The 25296-nt window shown below is 54.2% G+C and overlaps 1 protein-coding gene across 1 annotated transcript; it reads right to left on the bottom strand.

Annotated features, from left to right (window-relative positions):
* Nucleotides 1-89: 89 nt before the first annotated feature.
* On the bottom strand, nt 90-24537 carry SIRPA (signal regulatory protein alpha). Its single transcript, XM_036244382.1, is given in 8 exon segments — nt 90-2557; nt 4950-4989; nt 11420-11444; nt 14307-14411; nt 16277-16606; nt 17146-17466; nt 24066-24316; nt 24318-24537. Coding segments are annotated over 8 exon segments (1473 nt in total). The 5' UTR covers nt 24464-24537; the 3' UTR covers nt 90-2302.
* Between the last annotated feature and the right edge of the window lie 759 nt (nt 24538-25296).

The raw sequence follows: 25296 nt of genomic DNA, 5'->3' as shown, positions 1-25296 counted from the left end.
CACATGCGAGCCTCTCCCAGGCTCCTGGGGACAAGGGGACACACGCAGAGAGACAAGGACACTCAACACTCAGAGGAGTCATTGTTACCCAGAAATCTTTATTACAAAAATATTTTGCAAGCCAAAAAGTTTAAGTTGCAACTATATACAAAATGGGGCCTGTTTCCTTCCCAGCAGTCTTAAAATAAACCCGAAACCACGCTCCTTCCGCACTGTCGCTCCGACCTCTTCCTTTTCCTGGGGTTCGATACACAAGGTATCAGAATCTCCAGGCTGCCGGTCTGCAGCTCAAACTACACGGCTTCCTTGGACTCACTCCCTTACTCCCCTTCCGAACGTCAAAATAAAATTAAATTAAAATGGCACCAAGAAAACATCCTTTCAAGATTCTGTGTGAGTGTGTGCGCGTGTGTGTGCGTTCTCTCCGGGCAGAAGACGGGGAGACACAGGTTGACAAGCCAACCTTTTGGAATTTGGAAATGGTCTGAGCCAGGTGGCTGAGCTACTGTGCTCCCAGATGCCACAGAAAAACTCCAGCTCGTTGAGCCAAAGCTGCCCACATGGCCTGTTGGCTCAGCTCACTCCTGGATGCCGTCATGTAAAACACCCCGTCACCGTCCCCGAGAGCCGGGTCCACCTGTAGGCCATGCTGCCAGGCAGGAGGGGTCAGTTTCTCTCTTGCTCTGGTGGCCTGAGCAGCAATCCCTCGGGCACCCAACCTCTGGCCCGGGGCGGGGGCGGGGAAGACGAGTGTCTCAGCGCTAAGAGCGGATCAGCTACATGTGACAACCAAACAGTGTGCAGCTGCTGCTGGCCCCGGGCCAGCCAGGCCCCCACACTGCCTTGGAAGGGTGGGGGTCAGAGGACCATGGGTCACAGCTTCTGCCCAACCTCCTGAGACAGAGGGACAGAAAGGGGTCAATCCTGGCCTCACAGCTGCCCAGCTGCCGGCCTTGGATTTATTCCAGTTTGATCCCACAGGGTTTGAGAGCAGAAATCAGAGAGCTGGAGTGAAGGAAGGTCACTAAAAGGGTGTGTGGGGGGAAAGCCAGGCACAGCTTCCTACCCTGCGTGGCCCTAAAGTGCTAATGAGGAATGGTTCCCCTCTTTCCAAGAGAGCAGACTGAGGCATTTGGTCTCGACAAGACCGCAGGGCGAGGAGGCAGCCTGGAGAAGCACTGGCAGGTTCAGACTTACCACGCGGGGGCAGGAAGGCAGTAGTACCAGCCACGTGGCTCGCCCGAGAACGTGGCCAATTTCGTCCTGGAGAGAAGGCTGAGCATCTCCACGGAGCAGCCGAGCTGGAGTCTTCGTCCCTATCCTCAGAGCTCTGGGACATGAGGACCTCGCTTTCTGCTGTAGCATCTTCCCTCCAGGGAACCAACTGCTAAACCTTAGACGGCACAAGACCCGACCATGGACTTCAACACATGACAAAGAGCCAAGATAATGCTGCCGTTGTTTTAAGAAAAAAACAAACAAAACACCACAGATCAAATTTTCTTACACCTCAGTTTCAAGATTGCACGTTTCACATGTATCAATAATTTACAGGCGTCCACAGCGAGATGTTGCTGAGTTAGTGCTAGCTGGAGGAAGCAAGCTCAGGTCTGGAAAGGCGAGGCGGGTCCACATGGAGTGTCACGTCAGGATGCTGGGCCCTCGAGGAGTCTCGGAGGGCACGAGGAGGGGGGTCCGGCACTCAGTCCTCGGTGGTGGAGGACTCCCTGGAGGGTTCTCTCCTCCCCAGGGCTTGTGACTTGTCAGTCCAGGGATGCGGGAGGCCAGGGCTGTTGGCAGCAGCCTCACTGACTCTCAGGATGCAGTCCCAGCGCTTTTTTTTATTTTGTTTTGTTTAAGCTTCTCCATGGATGGGGCAGTTTAATCTAAGCAGAACTTTTCCCAGAGCTCCCGTTGGATGGTGGTGGTGGTGGTGGTGGTGGGAGGAGCAGGTGGGGATTTTCTCCCTCCTCACCTTGGAAGATCAAGGAGGCTGTCAAGAGTCGTCAAGACCCATGGTTGATGGAGAGACGCATGAGAGTTCTTGGACCCCTGGCAGCTCTGGCCAGGTCCCAGGTGGGTTCCCTGGCCGGTCTGGCAGCATTAGCTTCCATGTGACAATGTGGGAGGCTGTGGCCACCCTGGAAATGCTGGAGAGCCAAGCGGGTCGGGGAGCCAAGATCCAGCCTCATCCTTGGGTCCCAAGACCTGCGCCACCCTGGCCCTCCGGGAACTGAGCTGCCCGTCCCACGGGGGACAGGCAGGCTCATGGGCACAGACCCAGAGACGACCTAGGCCCTGTTCACTTCCTCTGGACCTGAACGCTGGCATACTCCGAGTGAGATGGCTCGGGCTTTGGGGCTGGCTGCTTGGGGGCCCGGTTGAGGTGGACCATATCCAGGTCGGCATAGGTAAGGGTGTCTTCAGGCGCGGGCGGCCGGACGGCCTGGATGCTGGCGTATTCCGTGTGGTTGTTGGACTCAGCAGCCCGGGGGGCAGACTTCTTCCTCTTGGGCAGGTTCAGGTCTGCATATGTGATGTCGTTGTTGTCCTGGACCTAAGTGAGATAGACAGAAGATCATTCTGGAGCCCCTGTCCTCTCACCCACTCATCAGTAGCAAGTCTGGATGCTTCTGTTTCCTCTTGGCCCCCACAGACTCAGCCACAGTTCAAACCCAGCTCTTCTCTGGTCAAGGTTACCTGCCTCCCGCCCTACCCTTCCAATCCACCTCCCTCCTCACACAGCCCGATGCTCTTCTGGAATGCCACTGTGGTCACCTCCCAGCCCTGACTCAGTGTCACCTCCTCCCACAGCTCTGTCCTGCCTTGTCTTACTCTTCCCTCTGCCTAGCGTCCGTCCCTCTCCTTCCCCTTGTCATGAATTCAATCCACCCTCCCATTGGCTGGGTCCGGGGTTCCCACCACATAGGACTGTGTCTGTATGGGGTCCGAGTAAATGCTGACCCCTGGGGAGTGGGGACATTCATTCATTGACTGATTTATTTGACAAATAGTCATGAGACATTTGTTATGGTACAGAAACCGAGGCTGACCCAGAAGAAGCCGGATGGGTGTTGAAGGAACAAATCAGTGAATGGCAACAATTTTAGCCTCACTCGGGGTGAGGCTGGGCACTGGGAAACAGAACAAGGCGTGTGAGAATGAGGCCACTTAGGGTGGGAAAGGTTCCGCAGTCGGAAGCCTGGAGTTTGAGTCAAGTTCTGCTCTCTCTAGCTGACAGGCTTTGGGAAATTCTTCACCTTTCTGGGCCTCAGTTTCCCCACCTGTAAAGTGAGGGTAATAACTGTATCTATCTCCAGGGTCGCTGTGAAGATCGGCTGAGATCATCCAGGTAAAGTTAGAATGGAGCCTGGCGCGTACGGAATGAGCATGTATGTTCAATAAATGGTCACAATTATCAGCCACCCAGCAAACCTGGATATCTGTCTCCCATGTGCTAATCTTATCACCCACAACTGCGCCTTATAATTACCCATCAGGAATGATAAACTTTGCTTCTTCTGTGCCTGGCCCTATGCTGCAGAGCGGAGGGGAGCTGCCGACAAGGGTAACTCCTGGTTGGTGCATAAAAACAACTACGGATCTCAGTTCCCGACGGCCGTGAGCACCATGCTATCACCCGGATCACCTAGTTAGGCCTTATCACAACCCGGCTTGGTCGGAATGATGTACCCCTTTTACAGGTGGAAAAACTGAGACCTGGGGAGGTTAAATAATTTGGTCAAAGTCACACAGCTGGAGAAGAACCAAAGTCTGTTGAATTCGAAAGCTGTGGTCTGACCACACAGCTCCTGTGTCCCAAACCCTGCACGCTCACACTTCTCTCTAGGAAACCCGCACCAACAGCATTAAATGCCCTCCCTGGCAAGGGCTGGCACCTGGCACCAGGAACCCCAGATACCAGGCTGCAAGTGCCACAAGAGCTGAGTGGTGACTGCCCGGCTCACTGCCCAGGGCTGGGCACATAGTAGGTGCTCAGCGAGTGTTTGCTGACTGAATTTTATCTAGGTTTCAGTAATCAGTTCTTTTTACCATCATTCTTTCCCCAGAAAGTTCCAGAAAGAAGTCCAGAGGTAAAATGACTGGGGGAGAAGGTCCCCTTCTCCCATGTTTGGAAATTGTGTTTTTTTCTAATTACCACCTGAGCCTGTGCCAGGGCCACGGGGGGCCGTGCTGGGTCAGGAGAGCAGGCCGCAACGTTTTGGCCTACAAACATCATGTCTGATTCCAGCCCTGATTCTCTCCGGCAGATTACATCTAAACTGATGACAACAGCCAGGGAAATGGCAAGGACAGCTGGTGTTCTCGTGTTCCAGGTTCAGGGCAGGGCCTGTCTTGTTACAAGACACAGGGGAGCCCTCTGCCTCCGTGGTCTGACAGCGTCAGCCCGTAAGGAGCGAGGCGAGGCTTCTCGGAAACAGGCCAACCATGCTGCCTGCGAAATCCCAGCGATGAGGCGGAGACATTGCCAGCTGGAGGAGTTAATGACACGAGGTCTTTGCAGCAGAAAGACGGACCCCAGCAGCGCTGTGTGCCTCTGTGTGAGAGGCACAGGGGGAGCTAGGAATGAGCTGGGCAGGGGCCCCTGCTGGGGGGACAGGCCTGGGCAAACGCATGCAGGTGGGATGGCACCATCCCCAGAAGGAAGGCTGCAGCCGGACTCCGCTGACATGAACACACTGTGCCCCCTGCAGTTGTGCAGTGCGTGGCAATGAGTCAAGGGGATGGGGACAGACATCCAGGCTGGAGCAGAGGGAGAGAGTGTGCAGAGAACAGGGGAAAGTGAGGAATCTAAAGATCCTCCACCCTCCGCACCCTCCCACCCCGGGAAAGGAGTCTTAATTTAGAACAGAATCTGCATCTCCGGCTGGCGTAAGAAAATCACACCATCGAGTTTCCCAGGAAGGGCACCTCACCAAGGACTGTACCTGGGTTATTTCTCTGGCGTTCTTCTCAGGCTCATGCAACCTAAAAAGGAAAGAGACACACAGATAAAAATATCCTCCCTGTCTCAAGCGCTCATGTAATTGATAAGAATAACATTGAGGTTCCACTTCCTATATGGGTGGAGGACAGGGAAGAGCTGTTCACAACAGAAGTACAACTGCTTATCACGTTTGGACAAATGGGTCAGGCTCGCGAGAAAGGAATTTTCAGCAATGCACTACCAATTTTTTTAGCTACTCCATTGGCAAGGACCTTGAAAAATTATAATACTCGGTGCTGGGGAAGATATGGTGAGACGGGCATTTGCATATATTGCTGGTGGGAGGGGCAAACCGGTGCAACCCTGTTGGGAAGCAGCTTATTTAGCCAAATGAAGAGCTGGGGAGGTGTCCTCATCTTCTGACTCATAATTGCACTGGGGGGATTAAAATACAGAAAGAGCTTTATGGACAGAGGCACTGGTGCAGGGCAGAGTGGGGGAGGGGTGCTCCGTCTACTGCTCTGCCAGCTGGGACGGGTTAAGGAAATTAGGATAGACTTGTAGACAAAGATTTAAAGGGTTTAGGAAGAGGTTTCTCTTTTAATTACAAATGATTACATTAAAAGATAAGTGAAAAAACAAAATTCTCGGGGGAATGCTCTCAATTATGAAAAATGTGTGCATAACACTGGAAGGAAACACAGTAAAATGCTAACCACTGGGGCTTTGGGGTGGTATTTTTGCTTCTTTTTAGTTTCCCATATTCTCCAATTGTTGTATATCATACACATCTAGGTGTTAGCAGTGAAAAAAGAGAAGAGGGAAGGATCAAGTGTCCTGGTTAATCAAAGGAGCCATTCATGCACTCAGTTCTGTAATTGGAGGCCACGGCTTGGCTCACTCCAGGGTCACAGCCAAGGTGGTGAGTGAACCAGAGCCACTGGTTCTGCAGTTGTATAAATTCTCAGGCCGCAGCTCCGGGGATGTCAGCCTGGATAATGTCAGAAGTGAGCAATGGGGCTTGGCAGTGGGTTATTAATGGATTTGGCATGAGTGCTTGGCCCAGAAAGCAGTTCTGGGGCATGACGGGCCCAACGTGGCCACAGAAACGACCCTCTAGGAGCAGCGGCACTGTCTGGTGAGGAAGGTCATGCAGGGCTACCACTCCCACCTGCTTCCAGCCCTTCTGGGGCCCCCAGTGACTCTGGTTCAAGTCCAACTCACCACCCTGCTCGTCAAACCCATGTGGTCTGGCCCCTACGGACCACACCCCCGCCCAGACTCATTCATTCCCCTCTCCTCATTTCCCCACTTATTCACCCACCAAATATTTTTTTCTTTTTTTCCTTTATTGATTTTAGAGAGAGAGGAAGTGAGCAGGAGAGACAGAAACATCCATGAGAGAGAGCACTGATTGGCCACCTCCTGCATGCCCCCCTCTGGGGATCCGACCCACAACCTGGGCATGTGTCCTGACTGGGAATCGAACCGGCGACCTCTTGCTGCATGGGTTGATTCTCAGCCACTGAGCCACACGAGCTGGACCACTCACCATATATTTAATAGGACTACTCCATGCAGCACAGTTTATGTGTCCATAGCAACAGCCTTGAATGACCCTCTTGACCACTTTTTCTCTTGGTTAACTTGTGTATCATTCAAGACTCAACTATGGTGTCATGTCTTTGGGGAGGCTTCTCTGACAGTGACGGGCTGCTGGCTGAACCTCTGTGACAATTTCAAACCTCCTCACATAGTTTCCCATCTAGTTATCTGTCTCTCTGTCTGCCTGCCACACTTCCTTACCATATGGCTACTCAAAAGTGCTCAAAAGTGACAGGATGAATGCCAGTCAGACTGCCCCAGGGCCTTTGCACACTCAGTCTTTGCCTCTTCATCTAGTTCGCTCCTTTTCTTCCTGGGGAAACTTCACTGAATACCCCCAACTTCTTTCTCATAACACGGGGTTCCTTTCTTTCAGAGCTATTTCAGATTGAAAGAAAGTATCCATTCTGTGTGTGTCTCTCTCTTCTCTGGTCTCTCCCACCTCAGTGAGTGGTCCTGTTACTACTCATCCCTGTGCTCGGGCTAAAGACTTGGGCGCCATCCCCAAATCTCCTCTCTCCTCCTTTACAACCCATGTCTAAGCCACCACAAGGCTTGTTGACTCTGCCCCCAAAATACATATCAAACCCAACCAGTCCATCACCTCCACCATCCTAGTTCCCCAGATTCCTGAGGTGCCTCCTCCCTGTGCTCCTGCTTCTGTTCCTGACCCTCTGCACCCCATTCTCCACATGTAAAATGCATAAATGACGTCGTATCATTTTTCTGCTCAAAACCCTCCACCCCTTCTCCCCCACACAGTGAAGTCCATCTCCATATCCTGACTGGCAAGACCCACATGCCCTGCCCCTCATCTCCCATCTCTCTCCCCCTGGGCCACTCCAGTCCAGCTGCCCTGGCCTCCTCCATGTTCAGGGTCATCTCCACTTGCTTCTGCCTCGGGGACTTGGCACTGGCTGTTCCCTCTGCCCAGGCCACCGGTCCACTACTGCCCCAGATGTCCCTATGACTCATGCCTTCTCATCCTTCAGCTATCTTCTAAATGTCACATCCTCAGAGACGCATTCCCTGATCACCCTCCACACCCCACTTCCTGCTCTGCTCTGTGCCCAGCTTCATCTTATTTAGTCAGCACCTGCCTCAAGCTGTGTATTAACCTCCTGGCCCATTGGTCACCTGCCTCGCAATGGACCGTGGTGTCCCTGCCAGCAGGGACGAGGCCCATCTGTTTCACCACTGGAGCCCGGACACCCAGTAATGGGCTAGTACATCATTAGCATGCTGTAAATAGGTGAGCGATGAATGAATGAATGAATGACCGTCTGTCCCACTGGATCAAAAGTGCCATGAGACCGGGGCTAGTGCCATTTTTGTTCCCTTTACACTCCCCCAGCTTAAGGCCTGGCACTGAGCTGGACTCAATAGATGAATAAATGAAAGAATCTAGGAAGCTCTAAATATTCCAGGGATAAACGCAGTGAGTGTCTGACAAGTGAACAAACAGCCAATGGAATGAACCCCGGCGCCCAATGAAGGGAACAGACACATTTGCCATCGTCTGCGCTGGGGAAGGTGACAAGGTACGTTCCTAACCCAGGGAGTTGGACATAGCAGGTCCCTCCAGAGGCTCTGCAGCCAGAGGGGCCCTCTGAGCACAAAGCAGCGGCATCCCCCTTGGCTCCCTCCCTGTGTCCTCCGGAAAGCGCCTGATTCCAGCCAGCCCAGCGAAGCCCCTGCTGCGTGGGAAACCACCATTACGCCTCGCTAGCTATCGCTTTGGTTAGAGGATGAGAGGGAGCAAGTGATCTCCGGCTCCCTGGTAGACTCACACTGGAAAACTAAAAAACAGGCAGAAAATGGGTGGCCTCTCCGGGGAAGAGCGAGGCAGCAAGAGGCATGGGCGCAGGTAAGGAGAACAGGACTCTCTGAGCCTCAGTCTCCCAACCACACGTAGGGACAATAATCACGGTCTAGGACAGGGTTCTGCGAGTCTGGCTGGGAAGCAGTGGCATCTGAAAACTTGTCAGAAATATAAATTCTGCATCAGAAGCTCTGGGGGCGGGGCCCAGAAATCTGTGTTTTAACAAGCCCCCCTGAGGATTGTGCTGCGCGCTCAAGTCTGAGAACCCCTGCTCAATTAAATTGGGATAATAGTAAATCAGAGGGTTTTTGTGATAATTAAAATCACCTTTGTGCTAATATAGGCAAAGGCATAGATCGGTTCCTAGAGCCCAGTGAGCGTTCAATAAATGTTAGCGGCTGATGCTGTCGTCATCGTTATCATTATTGACACTGCCCTTTTCTTCCAGAACTTACTGTCTAATTGGGAAGGAAAAACAAATAAAACACAATGACAGCAATAAAAAAAAGAGAGATGCTTTCATATTTGGGGTTGTAAAACCCCTGAGAAGGAGACTTTTAAGGATTCTGAGAAGGCGGAGATTGAGGCTGCCTCAGTGGTTTGGGATGGCATTCATTCATTCATTCATTCATTCATTCATTCATTCATTTTTTTCTCTCTTTCATTTGTTCATTTAAGAAACCTTTGCCGAGCACCTATTCCATTCCAGGCCCGGTGCCATGTTCAGCAGCCAACAGCAGTGAACATGAGGGAATGATTCTGCCCTCGAGAGGGATGGGTTACAATCTGGGGACAAGTGCAGAGGCAGTTTGAACACACCAGGATGTCAACGCAGGGGAATGGGAGAGCCCCCCGAGGGCTCCCAGTCCTGGAGGAGATAACGCCCTCGCTGAGCCCAGAGGAAGAGCAGGAGGTAACTAGGTGAGAGGAGGGGTGTCCACTCTAGCTTCCATGTCACACAACTCTAGGGGGCGCTGTTCACAGAGCCCACTCTGACTGCTGCCCCTGGAATCCTGGAGACCCTGGATGGTGAGTGAGCAGGGGTGGGGGAGCACATGTCAGGGTAAGAGGCCAGTGCATAGGGCTAGAGGAGAGCGAGGCTTGAGGGAGGAGGCGAAGGGGGTACAGCGTGGCTGAGCCACAGAATGCGAACACTGGGGAGTGGCTGGCAGTGAAACTGTCCACGTCAGCAGGGGCTGGACCGGGAGGGGCTTGAGGGCCTCAGCAGGGCATCTGGACTATCTTGAGGACCATGAAAGTCACGAGAGCAGCCGTTCTCAACCTGTGGGTCGCAACCCCTTTGGAGGTCGAATAACCCTTTCACAGGGGTCGCCTAAGACATAACAGTAGCAAAATTACAGTTATGAAGAAGCAACGAAAATAACTTTATGGTTGGGAGTCACCACAACATGAGGAACTGTATTAGAGGGTCGCGGCATTAGGAAGGTTGAGAACCACGGCACGAGAGATTTTTAGGCAAACAATGGAAGCCAAACCTTGCCCTTGCAAAAGAGTACACTTGATGTGCACACACACAGCACCCCCACTGACCCCAACCTCAGGATTGTCCCTGACTTGACATCTACTCCATCAGCAAGTTGTTTTAGCTATACCTCCACCATATAACCAGAATCTGACCATTTCTCAGCCCTTCCCCCCACGCTGGTCAAGGCCACCATCATCTGCTTGGAACATCATGCAGAGGTCGCCTCCCTGGCCTCTCTGCCTCCCCCCTCACCCCCTACAGCTGGGTCCCCACATGACACTGAGGGTGATACTTTTAAAATGAAAGTCAGATCATCTCCCTCCTATGGCCCCTCATCCCGCTGGGGGTAAAACCCCAGGTCCTAGCGGCCGCAGGCCCCAGACCACTGGCCTCCACTCTGGAGCCTCAGTTCCTGCGCTGTAATTCTGAAATCCACAAAGCTCTAAAAAAAATCAAAAGATTTGCAAAACCCACTTGGTGGCAAAATCTGACCTAAAACCAACATGAAGCTATTTATAGTTTTTATTTATTGCTCTTAGTACAGATGTTCATCGGTTTCCAAGTAGGTACATTCATGATGTAGATGATGGGGTGCCGTTTCAGTTCTACTGGGGTGAATATCAGGGGCCCCCCTAAAGCTGAGAAGCCTGGGTGAGTCCCACAGCTGGCTGGGGGGCTTCAGCTCAGACCTGAGCACCCGCATCTCCCTGAGCGCCTCTCCGGCCCTTCCTCTCTTGCCTTCTGCCCCGGGCGCAGGCTCCCCTGTGACTCCTGGCACCTCAGCTCTGGCCTCAGCCACACCGCTGTCCGCCCCGCACAACCTCTGCTTCACGGCTCCCTAGCTCGAACCCTGCTCACATCCTCAGAGGAGGCCCCTCCCCCGGCCTAAGGGGGTCCTGCCATAAATCTTCTCCCCTTTGCTCTGTTTGATTTGCCACCTCCTGACATGACATTATATATCATCTACCTCTGTGCTTACTGCTTCTCTCGCTGGCATCTGAACCCCAGTTAGGTCCAGGCTGCCTTTGTTCACTGCTGTATCCCGGCCCCCAGAACAGAGCTGGCACACAGCAGGGTCTCAGTAAGAATCAGTGAAAATATGAATCCACAAACTAAGGCACCATCTGTGCCATAAGGTCACCGCCGCGGCCTCTGACCAGGGCGCGGGCTACAGGAGGCACGATGACCTAGTGTTCCCAGGGCCCCTGGGCCAAGGTGCTCGGTAAATATTTAACAAACGAAGGAAAGAGCAAAGTATACAAGTTGGATCAGGGGTGGCGTGAGCAGGAGGCTTCTGCCACAGTCCAAATGGGATCTCATGAGTCTCACTGTCTGTGGCCAGCAGGCCAGAAATGGGTGCCTCTGTGCATGGAAGTCCCCTCAGATCCTCTCAATAGTTAACAATGGGCCTGGACCAGGCGCGGACAAAGGAAAGGCACAGAAAGGTTGACTGGCACAGGCCTGAGGGTCAGTGAGTGTGGATGATGCTTTTCAGATTGGGGCTGTCAAACAGCTAAGTGACAACTGCAGCTGCCTCCCAGCCCAGCCAGGCACTTACCTTGTAGAAGAAGTGGAGCCCTTGGCTGAAAAGAGAAAAGAAAAGTTAATTATTTAACCTAGAAACAAACTTTTCTTACGTAACTTTTGGGGGTGGGGGTGGGCAAAGGTTTGCCTCCAGTGACATTGGGAGAAATTGTTGGAATTGTATCCTCCCCACCGTAGGAAGCCCCACGGTCACCCCATAGGGTGGTCCGTCATCTTCCTTTGAGGGAGCCAGGAGGTTCCTGCTTTCTCAGCTCTGGGAATTGCCCACGGTCAGATCCTCAAGCATCCTGGGAGGGGCCACCTGCCTCCCCGGGTCTGGGCTTCACCACACCCTTACCTGAGACCCTGCATCGAGCCTGGGTCCCAGTCGCGGCCTTTCGCCGCTGGAGAACAGAGCCCGGGGGGGGGGGGGGGGGCTGTGGGCTGGGGAGCAGGTGTGAATCCCACTTCTGCCCACAACTCGCTCGCTAGGCGACTCGGTGGGTCATGTCCACCCTCTGAGCTTGGAGTTCAGCTCTCTGACTCAGGGCTGGGCGGGACCTTCATTTATTTTCATGTCACCACTTTCTCAGAAAGGATCTTGGGAGGAAAGAAAGGGTCCATCTGGTTCAGAGATTTTAAACTTGTGATATGGGGCATCCCACAGAGAAGCCACTGGGGTTCAGCCGCCATTTGACTAGACTTTCATTGCAAAATTGTAATTAAAAAGCAACATGCACACCCGAATGTGTTCTGCACCTCGTGCTAACAGGCTGGCGGCGGCGGCAACGCCGACACCCTCGCTGCTGGGTTCCTGTGTGCAGCCTGGGCAGGTACTGGGTTTTCAGGTGAGCAGGGACCGGTGGGGAGGCCGCAGCTCAGCATCTACCATCCAAATGGAAGCGGATGGTTGTAAAGGGCTGGGACACGAGCTGTCTCAGGGAGTCCAATGACTGATCACCCCCATTTTACACCAAACAGACTGGGTGACTCCTAACGGTCACACAGCTGGTAACTGGTGGAACTGAAATGAGGATTTTTCACTGTATTGAGGTAGAGGATGGGCGGGCCCTTCCAGGGACCAATGCGGGGAAGGGGGCATCTCATTCGGGTGGAAGCGAGGTACAGAGTGGGCCCTGGAGGCCCACTGCCAAGGTTCCAATCTTGGCCCCACCGCTCACCAGTAGTGAGGCCCTGAGCAAGTTTTACAACTTTTTCATGCCTCGGTTTCCTCACCTGTAAAATGGGGTTAATAGCACCGCTGCGGAAGTCTGTGGTGAGGACAGTGCCTCACACCAGAAGGGCTGAGCGAGTGCTGGTCTCTATCACTGGGGCCTACGTTTGAGAGCTGGGGTCTGCCCATACAGACCCACCACTCGGGCTGGGTGGCACCATGTCCGCAGCTCTCCAAACCCCCATTCCTCCTCTGGAACCCTGGCCACTGGTGCCTGAGCCCCCAGCAATGAGCTCATGTGTACCAGGAGTGGCATGGTGCCCAGGGATGAGGCTCTAGTCCAGGGGCTGGGATTTCACTAACAGTCGCCATGAACACTGCATCCAATGGGCGGGCTTGCCACCCTTGGTGGGCAAGGAGTCCTTCCTGTGTGGAGCTCCCCAGGAACTTTAGGGAAACCACTAGGTAGATCACTTGCAGAAGCTCTTCCAGAGTCCAGAGTCATGGGCCTGACTGTAGCCCTCCTGGAGGAGGCTCGTACTCCTAGCCATGCCCTCCTGCCAGCCCGAGGGAGGGGCACCTGGGGGCAGAGGTGAGGGGTGCAGAAAAGACGTGGGCTGAGGCATCGTGGCCCCTCACTGAGCTGAGCCTGGGGGTCGCCGAGAGGCAGCTCAGGACGGCACTTCGCGCTCCGTAGGCTGTGACACGTGGCAGCTCACACCCAGTCCTCTTAGAGAACTTAGTATAGAATAGGACGAAAAAGAAAATATCACTGTGCTAATTTTATCTATGGAGTGTGTACGTGTTGGGTTGAAATATGAAATGTATTTCTATCATTTGTAGTCAAATAGGTTTCAGAAACCTTGGCTTAAAAGTGTTTCCTTTGAGAGTAGGAAAGAGAACTTGTATTCTTTGAGGCCTGAGAATGTGTCAGAGCTGTTATTTCACATGAGCTGCTTTGGTTTCATAAGTCCTTCAACACAGGCGTTGCTGTACCCATTTTACAGGTGAGGAAACTGAGACTCGTGGAGCCCAAACTGATAGTTTCGAACCTATGACAACTTTGGTTTGTCTGATTCCAAAGTCAGAGGCCTTGCCACAACCACATCACACTCACACACACACACACACACACACACACACACACACGGCACAATGTCTTAGATTTGAACGGTCCCCTCCTGCCACTGTGAGGAAAGTTTTCCAGGGAGGTGGCTCGTGTTTCTGGCCTCACATACAATGCTGATGACAGGTGCTAACATTTAGTGAGCCCTTGTGTGCCAGGTATTTTCTTAACCTTCTGCCTGCAGTCACCCACCTAACCCTCCCAGCAACCCTGCAGGTAGGTGGTGGCAGCATCCCCACACCTGCTTAGGGGCTGGGCGTGGAACCTGGACAGGTAAGAGGAAAGCGAGTTTGCCCGGGGCTCCTGGGATGCTATTTCCTCCCTGAGACCCTCCTGCCACCCTGGCAGCTCCCTGCCTCCCACCTTGACAGTGGGCCCATGGAGAGATGGGGCCTGGGGCAGCCATGAGGGGAAGGTCACGGGAGGGAAAGCCACCAGATTGCAGCCTGGTCAAGTGGCGCCGGCCACAGCCCTGCTACCTCTGGACTTCTTCCTTACTGCTGGAGGTAACTGGACATCCCAATGGCTCAAGCCATGCAGAGCCCGGAGCACTCTGGTGGCCTCTCCCTTTGGGAAGGAGCCTGGGGCAAACTTCTGCGGAGGAAGCGAGCATCCACCCACCTTTCTTCTGTCGGACGCGCAGGAGATAGAGGGCTGCGATCAGCAGGGCCACCAGCAAGGCACACACCACGCCCACCACAATGAAGATACTATTCTTGGGATCATCTAGAGACAAGACAGAACAGAGGCTTCATGCTCGCAAGTTAGACACAAAGAGGATTACAACCCACCGCCTCTTTGCACCACTCGCTGGGCACCGTCAACAGAACATCTGGCTGGGTCGTCCTGGATGTTTCGAGCCCCACGGTTCTGCACACACATCCCCACATGGGTCAGCCTCGGGTAGCAGACACCATGCCAAGGTGCCAGGGAGAGACTGTCAGGTGCCGACAGCATGGTGGAGACCGGGCTGCCGCACGTGGGCAGAAATATCCCTTCTGGGGACCAGAAACATGTTCTTCCTCATTGGAGTGAGCCAGTGGCCACCGTGGCGGCACAGTCCATCCAAACTGAATCACAATGGGGACAGCGAGGAGTGGCCGACATGCAGGTGATAATGGACTCTGCAGACCTGTCAGGGAATGTCTGCTGATGAGTGACCGGGACCCGGGACCCAGGACCCGGGCATAGGGGCTCTGAACCCAGGACACCTGACATGAAGACGAGGACCTGGCTGGCCTCGGGGCCCAAGGAGGAACCTACACCGGAGCCTAGTGAGCAGTCGGGAGCAGGGCTGAGCGGCAGAAACGTGGGGTCCGGTCCACGACCCTACTTGTACGACCCTGCGCCTGTCATGTAAACCTCCACACACTGGCTTCCTCGTGTGTTGCTGAGGCCAAAACTAATCTCTACCACGTGGGATAGCTCTGAGGATGGACTCAGTAACTAACCAAACAACCAGCCAACTCCTTCTTGCATCCTTTCTAAAAGTATTCCTGGGTGCCTACTGTGCGCTGGGCTGAGAGCGGGTCCCGCAGTGGCCGCGGCTCCTCGCCGAGACCCGGCCGGGGCACAGAGCTCCCCTCCGCCACGCGCCATGAGTAAGCAGGCGGCCCAGGCAGAGGCACTGACTTGTCCAAGGTCACCCAGTGGATTCTTGACTCTGGGACAGAGCCAGAGATTGATCCGTACATCCTGTCTCTAAGTGTCTCTAAGTAAGTACATCCCGACTGCTCACCCTATGAAAACCAGGCATCGGTGACATCAGAGACACCTTGACAGGGCCGCAGGACTTCTTTGAGCTCCCTGATCCCTTGAAGGATGCACAAAGGAAAGAAATGGCCTTTACTCTAATCCACTCAAAGGGCCTGCTGTGTACAAGGCACGGCTATGCTAACGACAGGGATGGAACATTCCACCCTGGCGCCGAAATGCCAACAAGGCGCTGCCATTGTGAAGACAGAAGAGAGATGCATGACAACACGTTGCAGGGCTGCTGGGAAAATGCCACCCTGGCACCATGTACTCTCCCGGGAGATGGCAGCATTACCATCACCTTCAATGGGCATGCACTTGGGTCTAGAATGCTCTTTGGGAAATGGTCCCACAGAAATAGCTGCACATGTAACAGAGCAGGGACAAGGACATTTTGCAGCAGTGATTATACATGACAAAAGCTGCAAACATCCGCCAGCCCCTCCGCGTTCCCGTGGGGCAGGCTTGCAATGGCAGCCAGGGCAACCAGGACACTAGGAAGAGCCAGGAGGGGGGGGCTGACATGGGCGGTGAATGCAGGGACAGTCAGGTGGAGAAAGCAAGAGGCAGGACGCGGGGAACAGGAGGGTCTCCCTCCCTAGCTCTTTCTTCTTTAATGTGCAGTGGTGTCCAAAGACCTGTAAAGGTATGTACCAAACTCTCAGCAGTGTTGACTATGGAGCCTGAAGTTTGGGGGAGGGGAGCTCACTCTAAAATTCTACCTTCTATCCATAGACTTCTAGATTATTCTGTAATAAGCATGAATTACTACTTATAACAGTAAAAGTAAAAGTAAGATTTAATTGGGGCTGGATCAGTTAAAGTAGGGGCCTCACCAGAGGGTCCACCTGTGTTCTGGTCCTTCTGATGAGCAGAGGCCTTGACCGTGAGGTTAGTGGTGACCGCCGGCTGCCCGTCGTGCTCCACCAGACAGGTGAGCATCACATCCTCCCTGTGGGCAGACAGGTTCACCAGGAGCCAGCTGCTCCAGCTGAAGGTCCCGTCCTTGTTCTCCACGCGGGTCGAGGCCGTTTCTGTTCGGGACTTGTTTCCATTCTCCAACCAGGTCAGCTGGAGGTGCTGGGGGTAGAAGTTCTTCACCAGGCAGGTGACATTCTCCTGGTTCCCTGACACAGTGTGCTGTGTGACCTTCAAGGTGGGAGGAACTGAAACAGCACAGGGCAGAAGCTCTGAGCTCATGGGACACAGATCACACAGGGGGCTGCAGACCTTAGCTCCCCCACCGCTCAAGGACAGGTCACAGAGGACGGGTGCTCAGACATGTGAATGAAATCGTTAAGCACAGTGCCATGCACGCAGTAGGTGTTCAAGAACTGGTAGCTCCTGTTAGGTACTAGGAGTGACATCACCAAGGACAGCCCCAGCATGCAGTTGGAACAGGATGACTGTAGCAAAATAAATAAAATCACCAAGAACGTAGGAACTTGGCTTATAGCAGATGCTCAGTTATTGGAGTTGCTATTGGTAAAGTAGATGGAACTACCAAGTACGGTGGTGGGTGTGCACCTGGCAGCTGCCATTCAACACTGGTGAGTGATGGGCACATCCAGGTGCCTGGTGATGGGAAGAACTGTCAGGAATTAGATTCCAGGAAAATCAAACTCTGGAGCAAAGGCAGGGGGAGGAGCAGGCTTGGAGGGTAGGGACCAGGTGTGGGCTTGGGTAGTTTGTGAGGGACATCTACCTCGGATGGTCTCAGACAAGTTGGCGGTCCCACGAAGAGTAGTGTCTCCCTTTAGGGTGTCGTGGGCCACCTGGCAGATGACCTGGGAGCGAACATCCCCCGGGGCCAGCACCACCTTGGCTGTGCTGGAGATGCTGTAGGAAGGGCTGTCTCCCTCGGGGTCCACGGTGGTCTGGGAGGCTGGGAGCTCATTCCCATCTTTGAACCATTTTAGGGTGATCTTTTTGGGGGAGAAGCCATGGGACTCACAGGTGAAGCTCACTGTCTGCCCAGGTGTGGACCGCCCCGTAGGACCCGATACCACAGGGAGAGAGGGTTTGGCTGTAACAGGAGCATAATAAACAATGAACATGACTGTGATTATCACCACTGACGATAAGCATATGACACTCTCAAGAACCTTCTCATATATTGTTCTACATCCTTCTCCTAATCTGGGAGGGTGTCACTGTCCTCATCATACAGCGGAGGATACTCATGCCCCGGAAGTGAACTCCGAGGGGCAGGGGCTGCAAGCAGTTCTGGGCCTGAGTTCAAGGTCACCTTCTTTCCTCCCCAGGTCATTTCCCACCAGTCTGGGACCAGGAACACAATCACTGCGCAGTCTCGCTCTTCACACTAACTGCTCCTACGGGCCTTCCCTGGGAGCCTCCCGGCTCCCGAGTAAATGACACGGAAGTGAGTGCAGGGGAAGCTGTGGGTAGCGGGGTCCCCGTGACAGTGGGACCCCCAGGACAGCGGGAACCAGGCTGGCTAGGTGAGGAGAGGTGTGGCGGGGACATCCCAGGCCCACCTGTGAAACGGGCAGCAGGCATGTCTCCTTCCCTGGGCTGCAGCTTACGTCACGCAATGGAAGGTTTTTTTTTTGCTTTGAGCAAAACAGAAGATGCTTCTCAAAAATAAATGAACATAGATTTGTCTTGAACCCAGACTTAATGCATATCCAGAGCTCTCCCTTCAGGTGTTTATGAGTTTACTCCACAGTTTCCATTCATTCCAAAAATACTCCAGTAGAGTCTATCTAATCTGTGCCAATCACTCAATCTGAAAGGGGGGAGGGCAGAGACGGGATGTTTTTCTGAATCTGGGTTCGTCTCTTGGGTCAGTTTGGGAGGAGCACAAGGATCCGAGTGCTGAGAAAGCCAGTGGTGGCCCATTTCTTAATCGTCATTGGACGAGAACAGACAGACCAGACTATGAGGCAGGCAGCACCCCGGGTCCCGAAAGCATCCACAATCCCCGAATCAAGAACGAGAGCACTTCCTCCCTGTAGAAGGATTCCGTGGGGGGTCTTGAGATTGTTAATTATTACCCAACACCTTCTCTACGTGAGCAGACAGCAAATATTAATAAGTACTTGCATTGGTAAATATCTAACTTGCTTCCTATAACTCATCAGACATTTTGAGGACATCGATAAGGGAGTGTCACGTGGACTGTCAAGTCATAAAAACACCAGCAGCCTGGGTGTCCCTAGAGGTGCTGGGACCAGTTACCCTTCAGTGAGGGCCTCCTGGTATCCTGATAATGGGCCGCTCCCTCTGCGCCCCTCAGCCCCTCAGCACCCTGACGGCAGGGCCTGTGTGGTCTCAGTTGGGGGATGAGGCGGAGAGAGGAACTGGCTGGTCAGGGGCGCACAGGGAGGGCAGGGCAGGGCCCCTCTCACCACTCCTAGGACCGACTGACTTAGCGTCGCTGTTCTTTTCCTTGATCCTCAGTGTCTGTTTCTGTACAAACTGGGCCAAAACACCACCCTTAGTCGGGGGAGTGAGGATTTATGTAAAACAGAGCCCGGCATATAGGGGTGGGCCAAAGTAGGTTTACAGTTCTGAGTACGTAAAACACAGTTTCTTCCTGTATTATTATTTATTCCTTATTATATTATTTTCCATACAAACGACTGTAAGCTTACTTTTGCACTCCCTTTTACAGCAAGTGCTTACTAAATGACACCGATGACTGCTATCCTCAGACCTGGACCTACTCGTTCCGTGGGAAGGGCTGCCTCCCTCCGGGTCCGGGCTCTCTAGGCAGTAAGAAGCCGAAACAAAAGCATTGCGGAAACACGGAGAAAGCCGAAATCCTGCTCCCTGCAGCTGCCGTGCGAGCGCTCAGATGCAAAAAGCAGAGAAACCACCAAATGATGGTTCTCTCTCTTTTTTTAATGATCCCCTCAGGAAACAAGTTTGGTGAATTGACTTTCAAAACACACGGGAGATCACACGCGTTTCCCTACAGGTTAGCTCTTTACAGAAGCAGGACGCATTCTGCAGAAAGGGAGGACAGACTCCGGCACTGAGGTGTTGGTGTGCGGGGGCAGGAAGGGCTCTGGGGCTGAGCGGCGAGCATTTGTGGGGACTCCAGCACCTGTTTAGACACAGGTGTTTAGAGATGGGAAGGTGCCCCCAGCAATGGGGCTCGGATCTGAACAGGTGTCTGGGCTGCCCCTCCTCGGGGTGGAGAGGGCAGGGTGCCACTCTCAGCCCGGCTGGCTCCTGGGAGGGTCCCTGCCACTCCACCAGGGCTCCTTCCTGGGGCCCTGGGGAGCCTTTACTGGCACATGCTGTCCGAAGGCACCTGCACCCCTAAAGCTGTTGTTCTCTCAGCCCTGCAGCAGGGGGCGCCACCTTTGTCAGGGGAGAATGACAAGGTCCCTGTGGCTCAGAGGACACCGGGCTCAGGGCTCTCTGCCTGGCTCAGCATTAGCATCCTCTGGATCGTTGGAATACCCAGCTGCCAGGCCCACGCCTGAGCAGTTAAATCAGACTGCCTAGGTGCAGCCAGGGTCTGGGGACCTTTACAAAGTTTCCCAGGTGATTCCAATGAGCAGCCAAAGTTGAAAGGCACTGAACCCCACCTTTAGCCCCATGTATACTGCGGCCTGGCGAGGAGAGTGACCTGCCCAAGGTCCCATGGCCTCAGGGCATCATAGCTCACATTCGGGGACCATTCATCTGTTGAGGCGCTGTCGAAGCACTTCGCAGACACCCATTCAGTCCTGTAGCTACTCGGGGGGGGGGGGTGTCAGTGCTGGCGCCGGCGAGGAGGACACCCAGGCGCAGTGTGGGGAGAAGGGTCAGAGGTCACAGAGCTGGGAGGTGGCCCGGCTGGGATGTGAGCCCAGGCGGCCGGGGCTGGGCCCATGCTCTCACCCACCGGGCACTGACGCTCAGGAACCCCCTGAACCCCCGCCTGGCTCTGCAGACATCCCTCCGGCCCTCAGGGGCCCCTGAACAGGAGCTGCGATGATCACTTCACAGATGGGGACGCCGAGGACTCCAGGGAAACGGGGTCTTGCCCAGGAGCACAGCTGCGGGAAGACGCCCCTGCGCACCGAGGGCCTGTTCCCGGACCGGCTCACGGAGTCCTCATGCCTCCCTGCCTCGGTGTGAGGCCACCCACACTGCCCACAGGTGAGCAGGCCCCGCGAAAGAAACTGGACCACGCCCTGAAGGAACACCTGATGTTGGGGTGCTGCTCTGTGCTGGGTGACTCAGACACATCACCTCAAATCCTTCAACTCTCCTGGAGGAGTCCATGACTATCGCTAGTCTACCAATGAGTGCAGTGAGGCTGACAGAAAGGAGGGGCTGTCTCCTCACCCAGCACTGTGTCCCAGGGCATGTCCTGTGGCCCCCAAGCTTCATGTCCATCAGCAGAGTGAGTGTACCACACTGACTGCCGTCCCCTCCTGCCCTGTGAGACGCCTGCCTGCAAGGAATTATACGGAGGAGTCGACTCCACGTGCCCCGGCCTGGGGATGCTGCAGCAACAGATGGGAGAATGGGCCCTGACAAGCGAGTCTAGAATATGAACTCATGCTCACTTGGGGCCCCAGTGCCCTCCAGGAAATGCCACCCCCCTCAGTCTGCAGAGACAGGAATGGTACGCATGGTATTACTGGGGCTGCAGGGACCCTCCTGCTCTCTCCAGGCTGCTGTCCCCAGGCTGCTCAGTGAAGGAAAAACACCACAGCGAAGGGACAGCCTCCTTTCTGCTCTCATACGCTGGGCTGTGCCGTTAGGAGCAGGGCCAGCACCTCACGGGACATCTGCACACCTGTCCGATAGGGGATGTAAAACTAGACCTGCCCCCCACAGGACTGTTTGTTTTAAGGCTTACTGCTGAAGAACAACCCAATTCAGGACTTCAGAGAAGCTGGAGGCTTACTCCACACCTGGGCAAGCACAGTGGGGGGTGGCAGAGCAGGGCCTGAGTCAGGATGCTTGGGGCTCAACCTTAGCTGCCTGCTCACTGAGGTCCTCTCACTGAGCCTTGGTGTCCTCATCTGTCAGAAGGGCCATGGCACTGGTTATAGGAGTAAATGCCGAAATGAAGACATGGGCCTGGCCTCTCCCAGCTCCCTGCTTTCTCAGCCAGGGCCTCACTGAGCAGGCGGCTTGGGGACGAGGACGAGCCCTCCACCAGGAGGCGGCACATCTGAGTGGTGATGGAGCCGCTTACTACTGTGGTTGCAGATCTGAGTGGTGATGGAGCCGCTTACTACTGTGGTTGCAGATCTGAGTGGTGATGGAGCCGCTTACTTACTACCTGCGGTTGCAGATCTGAGTGGTGATGGAGCCGCTTACTACCTGCGGTTGCAGATCTGAGTGGTGATGGAGCCGCTTACTACCTGTGGTTGCAGATCTGAGTGGTGATGGAGCCGCTTACTACTGTGGTTGCAGATCTGAGTGATGATGGAGCTGCTTACTACCTGTGGTTGCAGATCTGAGTGGTGATGGAGCCGCTTACTACTGTGGTTGCAGGTCTGAGTGATGATGGAGCTGCTTACTACCTGTGGTTGCAGATCTGAGTGATGATGAAGCCGCTTACTACCTGTGGTTGCAGATCTGAGTGGTGATGGAGCCGCTTACTACTGTGGTTGCAGATCTGAGTGATGATGGAGCCGCTTACTACCTGCGGTTGCAGATCTGAGTGGTGATGGAGATGCTTACTACCTGCGGTTGCAGATCTGAGTGGTGATGGAGCCGCTTACTACCTGCGGTTGCAGATCTGAGTGATGATGGAGCCGCTTACTACCTGTGGTTGCAGATCTGAGTGGTGATGGAGCCGCTTACTACTGTGGTTGTAGATCTGAGTGGTGATGGAGATGCTTACTACTGTGGTTGCAGATCTGAGTGGTGATGGAGCCGCTCACTACCTGCGGTTGCAGATCTGAGTGGTGATGGAGCCGCTTACTATTTGCGGTTGCAGATCTGAGTGGTGATGGAGCCGCTTACTACCTGTGGTTGCAGATCTGAGTGATGATGGAGCTGCTTACTACCTGTGGTTGCAGATCTGAGTGGTGATGGAGATGCTTACTACCTGCGGTTGCAGATCTGAGTGGTGATGGAGATGCTTACTACCTGTGGTTGCCTCAGGAGCACCACAGGGAACTTGAGTAATATCCTCAAAACCAGGATAAAGCTACTTTCCCTGCCTGTGCCCAGGAGCTGTGGGGAGACTGTTGTTACCATGTCTAGGAGGGAAATCTGGCAATATCCCCACAGATTAAAATGCACACAGCCTGTGACCTAGCAACGCCGCTTCCAGTGGGCATCTCCCTCCTGAGTAGGGTGACGCGTGGACAGGGTGTCCCCCTGCAGCTCTGTTCTAATAGCCCAAGGTCAGGAACAACTCACATCCATCAACAGAAGACAGTCAATGAAAGGCTATCTCCACACCTGGAGCGGGAGGCAGCTGCCGAACAAGGGGCAGCTCTGGGAGGTGACATGATGCTTCAGTCCGGGTGATGTGGCTGAAGGTAGGGAGAGGTTCCCAGTGGCCTCGGACCTCAGGGTCTGAATGCAAGGGGCATCTGAACCTTTAAGAAAATGACTGAAGGAGTATTCTGGCTCCTCATGCAATGCTTTGGTGTAATTAGCTTTTATTCAACACCTACTATGCACCAGGTCGTCCATGGAAAGTGAGTCCTACGACAGGACAGGAAGGAACCTGCCTGGATGTCCTCAGTCATCGGCATGTGCCGTGGGCAGAGCCCCTGCCACCTCCTGGCCTCAGGCCCCCTCTTAACCTAGATGGGCTGGGCAGGGTGGTCTAAAGGTGCTGACAGTCCAGATGCAGGACCCTGGGCCTCTGGCAGAAAAACCAAACTGAGCACTTTTGCTGCCTCAGTGGGATGACTCTTGTCACCCATATGGGAACCTCCTCCCTGGTGAGGGATAGTCTGAGATAACTCTGCTCGGAGCCTCAGTGACAGTGTGCCTGGGTCCCTGAAATAAAAAGGGGGTTTATCGGAGCGACCCACAGTGAATACCCAACCTCTGGCATCTCCTCCCACCAGGGCTGTCAGAGGAAACAGTAAGTCTGTGCCTCGTAGGAATTTTTTCTCCTGTGATGTTTCTGAGGATGAAATAAAGAAACCTGTTCTCCCCCCTCCCTGTCCTGGGTGGATTTCTCCCTACTGGGGGGAAGAGAGCAAAGCTTCGTGGGAGAAGAACCTTTGCCTGTGTTGTTCCCTGCAGCTCCCCCGGCACCCAGAGCACAGCCTGGCTCACAGCAGGTGCCCAGTAGGCGTCAGTAAGGAGGAGACTGGGCCACACTGAGGGGAGCACTCTCTGGAGGCAGGGTGAGGTCTGGCTTGTGATGGGCAAGTCACTCAGACCCTCATCCCTGGAACCACGGTGCTAGATGGGATTGGAAGGGCCAGAGCTGGGGAGCCAAGCAAACAGGGGTTCCAGACTTTTCCCACCAGTTACCATCTGTGAGAACTGAGCAAAGAGCATGACCTCTCCAGGCCTCGACCTCCCTGATCTGCAGAAGGGGTGCAACCAGACCATGAATCAGATCATGACTCTCAGCTCCGAAGCACCTGATTCTTAGCTGTTGCTCACAGAACTGAGGGCATCCTTGTTGTTGTTGCCACACACCAGGGACGAAGGATCCCACACTGTACTCACCACTCACGGTGAGCTGAGTGCCTGCTCCAGACCTGAGCTCCGTGTCAGGGCTTCCTCTCTGGAACTTCACACAGTAGTACATCCCTGTGTCTGCTGGGGTGATGTTACTGATGCGGATGGAAAAGTCCATGTTGTCTCTCCTCGTGGTGTCTGCGACAGCTGTTACTCGTTGAGAGAGGCTGCCTTCTCTGAAATTGTAGATGAGCTCCCGGCCTGGCCCTGTCCCCCTGAACCACATGGGCCCCACAGGGCAGGGAGGTCACAGTGCAGCTCAGAGTGGCCGTCTCACCGGCTGCGATGGACACAGACTTATCAGGCTGAATCACCTGCAGCTCCTCTTCTGCCCCTGCTGGAGGGAAGCACAGAGCAGTTACTATCCGTCCATGTGTGAGCCGCATGTTCTGTCAGGTGTTTACCAACAACAGCTTCACTGACCGAGTGCACACGCTGAGCGGGCCTTGAACTCAGCGCATGGCATGTGTCATACGTGTGACCCTCACAGTGAGCCTGTCACGTGAGATTATTATGAGTGAGGAAACTGAGGCACAGAGAGGTTAAGTGATGTGGCAGAGAGGGGGTTTGAGACCTGAGCCCTCTCTGGAAGTGTCATGTCTGAACTGGGCTTTGAATTCAAATGTGAACTTACCAGGAAGAAAGGGGCACAGTGTTCCTAACAGATGGAACAGCATGGACAAAGGCTCAGAGGCGGCTGGCAGTGTGGTGTGTGGGGCTCTGTAGAAGTTTATTCTCTGCTTGGGGCCTGGCCCAGGAGCTGGCCGCCGGCAGGGAAGCCAGACTCGGCCGCTGGGCTCGTGCAGGCTCCGAAGGAGTGAAGTTGGAGGACTTGGGTTTGGCTCAGGGCTACTACTGTGTGACCTTGGCCATCACCTGGGCCACCAAGAAGATCCAACGGGGATGCTTGTGAGTGCCCTTGATGCTGCCAAACTCGGCGTAAATGAGAGCGCTGCCCTTAGCCGGGCAGGTCTGTTTCCTGACCTCTGAGCCGTGGTGTCCTCGTGCGTCAGACAGGCATATGACCCCTTTCGACGACTCTCTCGTAGGACCAACCAGCGAGCCTGGGCCAGGACAGCGTCAAAAGGAAGCGTCTGGTCTTTGAAGCCTCCTGACCTGGTCTGAAACCTGGCTCACCCTTTATTTACATGTAACCTATTTATCCACTGGTATTGAGTCTCAGTTTTCTTATCTACAAGATGGGTAGACACCCCCTAGC

This window comes from Molossus molossus, unplaced genomic scaffold, assembly GCF_014108415.1.
Source record: "Molossus molossus isolate mMolMol1 unplaced genomic scaffold, mMolMol1.p scaffold_m16_p_6, whole genome shotgun sequence".
Classification (NCBI taxonomy): domain Eukaryota; kingdom Metazoa; phylum Chordata; class Mammalia; order Chiroptera; family Molossidae; genus Molossus; species Molossus molossus.
This window is presented reverse-complemented; position numbering and strand designations above follow the sequence as displayed.